Below are 8,962 nucleotides of genomic sequence, written 5' to 3' on the forward strand. Positions count from 1 at the left end.
CATGAAATCAGTGAGCTCATCAGTAAACAAGCCACAGTTAGGCCTCAAAGTGATGTGAAAAACCACAAAACGTAAAAATACTTTACAAAACAACAAAAAAAGCTATGTAAATGTAAGGTTTATAATCAAACTCTTCTATCATTTGTTTGTTTTTAATATGCAGATGGAAATTTGTAACAGATGTCAGTTAATGAAGTCATATATAATTTAGAAGCTAAATGTGTTATTTATGCTTGGATAGTTTTATCTTCTTGTTTTTTTCCCCCTGTCTGATACCAGATTTAAAATATTATGTCTGCTGAATGTGGGGGAGGAGCACTTGTTGCAGACTCTGTCATAACAATATATAAATAATTACATAATGAAATATCATTTGATGTGCACGTAGTTCATATTGGAAGGAAAATTAAACTGTCAGGATTTATATATGACACCTACTGTATATATAAATATTTTGTAAGTTAATACATCTTGATAACATTTTTTAAAATGTTAATAAAATGACTAAGGAAGTAAAAAAAAAAAATCTCCTCCTTTTAATGCTGCTCTTTCTTCATCCTGGTGTGGTTTTCACTTTATAAAAGTGCAATTTCAGTCTGAAACGTGTTGTTCCCACATTCTGCGTAACACTTTCATTAAACAAAAACCATAGTGTTGTTACCTGGAGCACACTATATTGTTTTCCCACTAACTGTTGACCCAATCTAACGTGCTGAAGTTTAAATCAGCAAAGGTGAAGATAACAGACGGACTGGAGGGAGTGGTCCTCGAACCCAGACCTGACTGCATGACAAGATAAGTGTTTGAATTCCAGTGGCTTCATTCAAACCATTCACAGGTTTAATTAAAGTGTTGCTTCACCTGCCTGAAGCTATTATCTTATCTAACAACAAGTGTCATTAATTGTTCTCGCTTCACACATGAAGTGTGAAGAACACGTGAGGTCTTGTTCTTGTCTGAAAGCGCTACATCATTGTTACACTGCACAGTCCCTCAGTATTTTTCCACAAACAACCTGCAATATGGGCTTTCGAGGGTTTGTAGAAAAGGGTTTGCAAAAAAACCCTTTAAGTTGTTGTTAGGTTGGTTCTATCTTTAACTTGGAGCAGTGCTTTAACAAACTCCTTGACTGAGAGAGGCTCATGTTTAAACCTGAAGCCAAAACCCTCCCAGCTCCGTGGCTGCTGCTATAAAAGTCTGACCTCTGACCTCCCTGAAGGGGGTCTAAGTGAAAGGAGAATTTCCCCACTGGGGCCAATAATGTGTCACGTTCTAAGCAGCATCACTGTACCTGATGTTTCTATAGAGCCAGTTAACATCACTGGGCAAAATGTCCCAAAAAGAGTGAGTAAACTCTTAAAATCATTTTATTTGTTAATGGATTTTTGTATGAAATGAGCTGAAAGACTGATCTTTTTCTCTGCTTTTTTCACCCCAGACATTTAAAGTTTTACATCATCATTTATTTATTCCACTGGGACACTTTTTAACAACTTCAATTTTTTTTTTACCTTAATCATATAATTTCATTATTTTAATTAGTTTTACCTGAGCAGTGTTTATTAAACTTTCAAAAATAAATCCTAATTAAAAAATATTAATACTAATTATTGTGTTGTGTTGTTATCTGGTTTGATTGTGACGTGTTTTGGTGAACTTCAGTTGTTTGAAATGTGCTACGAGTATATAAAAAGTGACATTCAATTTATAATTAAAGTTTATTTTTTTAATAAGAGAAAAAATGAAGTAATGTCATAAACTGTGTGAGTTTTCTCCAGCTTTATTCTCCACGGTGAATATTAATATTTAAATGTTTTAAATTTGTTTCCATTCCAGAAAATGCCTTTTCTGATGTGCCAGTTTACGTATCAATCATTATAATAATGCGCGTTTTAGTTTTTAATAGCATTTTTTTTAAAGCATAGCAGCAGCCTTAATATTGTTATCATTATCATTTATAAACCTGCATGCTTGGAAACAAGTAGTTTTCTTTTTATGTTCCTTAAGCCTGAAAATGAAGTTTTCAGTTTTTTGTTTACGTTTCTCTAAAAACAAAAAGAAAAACCGTGGTGAATAAAAAAGGAAATTAATTTCCTCTAACCAGACTATTATTAAATGTTCCGAACAAAGACTCATATCAACTTGACAACAAGCTGTTTGCTTTTAGGGCAACTTTAGAGGGTGGTTTGGGAACTATTTACAGTCTGCATTCTTTTTTTATGATTATGTTCCCGAGGGAAAGCGTCATTACCCTCTAATCGACCTGACTTTTTGACCAAATATGTTGAACCACAACATCCTCAGAATGTGGTGAACAGACAAGCGATTAAAACAGCCTGAAGAAGTCACGACTAGTTCGCACCTGTCCCAATTGTTCACGTGCTTCTGCTTTTCTGGGCTCGTTATTCTCATAAAGCAGCTTCACATAATCACATGTGCACCCACCGCGCCTCTGTTGGGCCCTTTTCCCATCCGTGTTGGTGGGTCTTTAACATCTTCTGTCCTAAAAAAAAAAGTATCTTTAACAGCCTCTGTTTCCCCGAGCAAAGCAGGCCGCGCTGGTGCCAGTTCACATTTCAATTTAATGGCGAACAAGACAGAGAAAAAACTGCAAGGAGACGAAAACCTCAGCTCTCTGTGGGGTCACGGAGTTGGTCTGATGAAAGGCCAAATATTCCGCTCCTTGCCTCCTCCCGAGCCGCTGTTACAGCCTTGTTGTGAAGGGAAAGAAATCCCTGTTAATTAGAAACCGCGTGGCTTTGAGCCGCGTGCGTAATTGACCTCGTTGCGCCAGAACACGGTGAGAATGATCTCTCACGTTCAGCCTAAAGGCAGAAAGAAGACAGTGAAAGCTATAGGTACTCTGTTTACATTGTTTACACTCGCCTGCATGGTGGTGCATTACTCGTTTAAAAAAGGGAAAAAACAAAACAAACAACATCAGTAGTTGCTGAGTTATAAATATAGATGCGCATATTTGTTAGTTGCCAAAAACACTGAGATTGAATCAGTGATTATTTGAGAGTTCATAAAAACTGCAACCAGGTTCAAAAATAAACTTAAATTTATACCATAAAAATTCAAAAAAAGGACAGAGAAGATGCAGACTGAATGAAAGGGGGAGCTGAAGGTGTTACACAGCCAAGGCTGTTCAAATAAAGTGTCTTCTTTCAGCGCCAGATCCCAGTTCTGTGTTTTGTTTTTTTTTTCTTTTTTAACAAACTCTGCAGCACTTTTGTTCTCCTCAGCCGAGCGCGGAAAGACAAGGTGTCATCAACATCAGGACTCTGCGTCTGAATCCAGCCACATGTTTCAGCCTCTTGACTTGTGTTGGTTTTACTAAGTGCTGGATTGAAAGTCTCTCTTTTTAACACGATTAACTTGTGCGATTCTTGACCTTAATATATATTTAATGCTTTATATATATAGTTTTTTCAACCACGTTTTTATACATACTGATTTAAAATCTCGACAAGACAAAACTCTTTCCACATCTCCTGACCTCTTGGCTTCATTTGACCCAATCTTTTCCATTTACGCAGAAAAGGTTTCAGGGATTGTGTTGAAAGTTTTCCTGTTTTAAGCTTTCCCCGTGCTTGTAATCTTTGTCATCTCGGGACATGGAATCATGCATGACTGCTCACACACAAAACAAAACACAATATCCCCTTTCTTGCAGCATATGAAAGTGTGTTAGGGGATATATTAGCTCCAGATTTTTAGAAGATACTGGTTCTTTATTAGTATCAGCACTTTTGTTATTAGTTTAGTGTTTCAGCGAATTGTTCCAGCGAATTGTTTTCGGGCATTTCTTTCTGCTTTTTTATTGTTGTTTTGCTTTTGCAAGCAAGATCCATATCCCCAAATTGAAAGTAATTTAAATGATTCACACACATGATTCAGGAAGCAAGCCTTTGTAACTGATAGTCTGCCGGTGTGGGAGACATTTTGCATTTATTTTCCATAGATATCACCCACGTTGAAAGGCAAGAAAACAAAAAATAATAACGGTAGTTAGTTTTTTTACAAACATGTTAAAAATTTAAATTAAAATAAATCCTCGATTTTAATCCATTGATGTTTTTTTTCTTTTATTGGTAGATATGAAACTATATGCGAGTCGCTTCCTGATTTAAGGTCCATCTCAGAGTTTACATGCAGTCTTTTTCTAACTGAAAATGTGAAAACTACTGATAATAACAGCGTCAGGAGGTCAGAGTACTTCATCTTATCCCGGCTCTTTTAAGACAGGTGAAAAATATCAGCTCACCTTCCTCCAAAACCAATAAACAAACTCAGGAACAAACAACAACATAAAAAAGACTGCTTATGGCTCTCAGTGTAAACTTAATTAAAACAGGGGGGCTGATGATTTAAAATCCTAAAATAACAACTGTAATAGATACAAGAATTAAGACACTTTATTGTTATTGTTTTTAACAATATAACATGTAAGGTACATTCCGGTAAATACATCTTTCTTTCTTTCTTTCTTTCTTTCTTTCTTTCTTTCTTTCTTTCTTTCTTTCTTTCTTTCTTTCACAGCTGTCTTAACAAGTCACATAATCTCAAATCTATCAATTTTTCCAAATTATATATATATATTTTTTTTTTCCTTATGCAAATGAAAGCGAACGTATGCGGCTGTTCTGTATCTGTTTATTCGGACAGTTCTCAAGTGCTCTGATCTGGGCAGAAAAAAAATCCCTCAAAGAAAAAGAGGATTTCATTTTAAGATCATAGGAGGTATTTCTCCCACTGGCAAATTTTTGCCACTTGTTTAAAAAAAAGGAAAAAAAAGTTTGCACAGTTGAATATGAGACTAAATGATTTGTTACGGTGGCTGTTGTTGCAGTTTTCCAGTCTTTTCTGCCTTTCAACTCACCACAAGTGCTTGAAGCTTTGCTCTTATTTTTTTGTTTCACAAAAAAAAAAAAAAAAAAAAAAAAAAAAAAAAAAAAGTTTTCTTTTTGTCCCCCTCTATGTGTCGGTTGCTTCTTTTTTTAAGAGCCAAGGTCCACTAGATTAGAAGACATACTGTTCAGTATAGTGTCATGGTGCACCGAGTGGTGATGGTGGACTGAGTCTGCGCCGCTGGGCACGGGGATTGCGCTGGGTCCCGGCGGGGGCGCAAGGCCGTGCAGGGACGACAAGCCCGGGTTGGGACCGAGAAGCAGAGCCGGGCTCGGGGACGTGTGATCCGGAGTGCCCGACGGTGTTTTGTCGTCGTCCGAGCTCCCCAAAAGAGTTTTATTGCCGTTCATGGAAGAAGTTAGTGGGTTGTGACTGTTATTGTTGGAGTTCTCGTTGTTTTCCCTGAGAGAAAAAAAAATCACATTTAGGATTGATGTACAAGTTAGGGCAAAAGGTAGTTTGGAAAAAAAAGAAAAAAAAATTTCCAACTGTGCAAAAAAAGGACCCAAATATACAAATTTAATTTCTGTTAATTAACAGCAAAATACAGCAATTGTAATTTGGGAACGAGGCACGCGCGTACAATGATTCTGTGTTTACCAGAATATTGATTGATTTGCACCATATTTCCTACCCCACACTAAATTAAAAAAATGACTTATCAATGAATAAATCACTTACGCAAAAAGCTGCGCACCTGAGCCAAGATGCAAACAATTAACAAGTCTGCGAAATAATTAGAGGCATGTCGCCAAATACTGGTGGTGAGGCACCGGGAGGAGACAATAAGTCTCTAGTTCTAAACGCTTTAATTGCAGGTATTTGCGCTCAGAGCTAATTAGACGAGGCCAGAAGAGAGCAACGTCTTGCGTTAAAGGACGAGCCGCATGATTTCGAAATGTGCGCAATTTCAGTGCCGCATGTGATACGGTCCGAAAGGTTTCCCAACACGACGACATGATTTACGTGGAGCTTTCAGCCCGAATTAGTGGCCAGAGGGTGAAAGGAGACACCAGCCGAGCGAACACATGACTGGAGCAACTCTTTACAGACTCGCATGAGTAATTTCCAAACTTTGGGGAAACTTTAACAGAAATGTCAAAGAGCGGCAGACAGACGGCCTCGTCCAAAACACCTTTTAAACAAGACGTTTCCTTTGGATTTGGAAGGCTGACAGTATTTATTTATTTTTGATGCTGATATGAGAGTAAAACGTCATGTTAAAATGAGTGTAATTACTGAAACATAAAAGAAGATGTGAAGTGTGTCTTCTCTACCCTTGTAATCAGTTGACAACAAACCTTTAATTTCCTGCTTTTTAGTTTTTAAACGCAGCGCACAATTTTCAAAAACATTTACAAACAAGCAGCAGAGTGTTCATCTCAAGTTCAAAAAGGTTTTTCATGTAAAAAGCCACCCAGAATAAGGAAACATGAATTGGGGAGATCTTAAAGTGCCAAATGTAGGTTGGCTAATTCGTTTGGCACTGGCAAACATAACTTGTTACTGACCCGGCACAGTTTTTTTTTCTTTATATAATAATGATGATAAGGAAAAAAAGCCTGCTCCTTGAAGTGTGTTTTTACCTCTCCTTGGCCTCAGCTGCTCGGTCTCGCTGCCGTCGGTTTTTGAACCAGTTGCTGACCTGTGTGGTCGTGAGTCCCGTAGCCTCGGCCAGCTCTCGTTTCTCCCGCGGGGACGGGTAAGGGTTGTGGGTGTACCACTCCCGGAGCACGCTCCTGCTCTTCTCCTTGAAGCAGTAGCTCGTCTCCTCCCCGTCCCAGATGGAGCGGGGCAGGGGGAACTTTCTCCGGACGCGGTACTTCCCCACTGCGCCGAGCGGGCGGCCGCGCAGCTTCTCCGCCTCGATGTAGTGCGCCTTGAGCCACAGCTGCTGCAGCTTCGGGTGGTTGTGCGGCGAGAACTGGTGGCTCTCCAGGATTTTGTAGAGCTCTCGGAAGTTGCCCCGGTGGAAGGCGACCACGGCTTTCGCCTTGAGCACGCTCTCGTTCTTGTGGAGGTGCTCGCACGCCGGCAGCGACCAGAGGAAGCGCCCCAGCCGCTCGATGTTTCCCCCTTGCTGCAGGACTTCACACACACACGCCACTTGTTCCTGCGTAAAACCAAACGTCGGAAGCATGGACATGGCGACAACGAAACAGATTCAACCGTGCCTCACTTCCACCGTCTGTCCTCTCAGGCTCTCATCAAACCAAGACGCATGAAGTCCACAAAGTGTCCAAACGTTCCAAAAGAGCAGCACGAAACTCACAACTGCCGAGAGTTTTGGCAATATCCACCTCTGTCTTGCAGAATAAACTCAAGCCTATTCAGCCATGTAAAACCCCAGGCGTTAAAGTTGTAGAGAAAGAGAGACATTTGCTACTCCTTTCACCGTCCTCCTCCACCTTTCTGACGCTTCAACAAAAAACTACTCACACAGACCAGACTCGCTGGCTCGTTTTAATAATATTATTCTAAGCTGGCAAGACAAGCGATTATATGAACTCTGATTGGTCGGTTATCTGACCCGGGGATGGTGAGGATAAGACAATAGCCTTAGTCAAATTATTTGCCATGGTTACGCTGTCACTCAAAGTAACCTGAGACGCTCTGAGGTGGCTCCTTGGCAAAGTCAACCCGATTGTTCTCTTCACGACCATCCCGCCTACCAATAGAAATATTGCTCAGATTTTTTTTTCTCTCCAATACGTTTTTTTTTCCCTTCCTTCCTCCTACTTGCACTTTGACAGACACCTCGGGCAGCCAAAGAGCGCAGTGCTGTAGGAGGAGTGCAGAGGCAAAGAGAGCGGCGCTGATCTGATCCTGCAGCTGGAGGAAGGATGGCGCCAGAGCGCGCAAAGTCCGCAGCTGCAGTGCGCCTTCATGCCGCTGGCAGCTCGCGCCAATCAATCAGGGGATCCGTAATCTGTGGAAAAAGAGAAGCACTGAAATGTACCTGACATCAAATGAAGAAACAAAAAGTTTTTTGTGTTTTTTTTTAAGTTGAAAACAAGCGAGAAAGCAAAAATATACGTGAAAAATTACAACAACTTTATATTTTCTTTCTATTTCTTACTTGAAGTTGAAAACTAACTGGAAACACACTAGTAATACAAAAGTGTTTCATATGACACACTCTTCAAATAATAATAGTAATAATAGAATTAAAAATAAATAAATTTAGAAACCTGAAAATATAGCAAAAGATTAACTTAAGAAGAAAAAAACTTGTGCGCAGTTGTAATATTTCCAAAGGTGAGCATATGAAGTTGTCATATAATTTATATTTTTATGTTAATAAACTTAACATCATTGTTTTGCCACAGAGGGTTGTCAGTGCTGTTAACAATCAAATGCATGTGATAACAAAGATGATGGATTTTTAAATGAGTGGTGCATGAGACAGGGACTGCAGCAGCGCGCACGGAATGATCTTAAGGTGTGCAGCCGATCTAATGGAAGAAGCAGCTCGTCTGCAAACTGTGCAGCGCAGAGCGCACGAGCCAGAAGGAGAGTCTGTCGGGTTACAGCTGAGAGGGAACAGAAAAGGCTTCAGCCTGCACACCGCGGTGAGACCAAAAAATAATTGTTTTTTTTTAAGATTGTCTGAGAGGCACAGTGCAACAGAAGAGGAAGAGTCTGCAGAGAAGATGAAGAGCAGGATCACAAGCACCATAAGGTGGTAAGATTTAATTATTTCACATGAACTGATTTTTGTCAAAAAAAATATTGTGGTTATATTAACAAATGAGTGATTTTGGTTAAAAGGAGCGCTAAAGCTTTGGTTTGCCGAGGAGAAACTCAGGCATACGGACGTCACGCGGACACTCAGGCGCGTTATTTATTGACTGTGGGGCCAAAGATTGACCAGTTGGTAGATTTGTATCGCCCCACCGTGGGGCCTCTTCATTATTGTCAGCCACACCGACGAACAGTATCACATCACTCCACACAGAAACTAGCACAAACTAACCCCCAACACACACACACACACACACACACACACACACACACACACACACACACACACACACACACACACACA

General features: G+C 39.9%; 1 protein-coding gene and 1 long non-coding RNA gene across 2 annotated transcripts in view; one reads left to right on the forward strand and one right to left on the reverse strand.

Moving 5' to 3' along the window:
- Nucleotides 1–4,403: 4,403 nt before the first annotated feature.
- six2a (SIX homeobox 2a) lies at nt 4,404–7,458 on the reverse strand. Its single transcript, XM_017428306.3, has 2 exons — nt 6,501–7,458; nt 4,404–5,316 (listed from the first exon to the last, which is right to left on the reverse strand). Exons 1-2 carry the CDS (start codon nt 7,058–7,060, stop codon nt 5,004–5,006), a joined length of 873 nt encoding a protein of 290 aa, XP_017283795.1. The 5' UTR covers nt 7,061–7,458; the 3' UTR covers nt 4,404–5,003.
- A 954-nt stretch (nt 7,459–8,412) lies between these two features.
- LOC108244024 overlaps nt 8,413–8,962 on the forward strand; it is a 31,935-nt gene continuing 31,385 nt past the window's right edge. Inside the window, exon 1 of the long non-coding RNA XR_001808908.3 lies at nt 8,413–8,596. This is a non-coding gene — a long non-coding RNA (uncharacterized LOC108244024). The remainder of the gene's footprint in view (nt 8,597–8,962) is intronic.

The sequence above is a fragment of the Kryptolebias marmoratus genome, linkage group LG22 (genome assembly GCF_001649575.2).
Source record: "Kryptolebias marmoratus isolate JLee-2015 linkage group LG22, ASM164957v2, whole genome shotgun sequence".
NCBI classification, from domain to species: domain Eukaryota; kingdom Metazoa; phylum Chordata; class Actinopteri; order Cyprinodontiformes; family Rivulidae; genus Kryptolebias; species Kryptolebias marmoratus.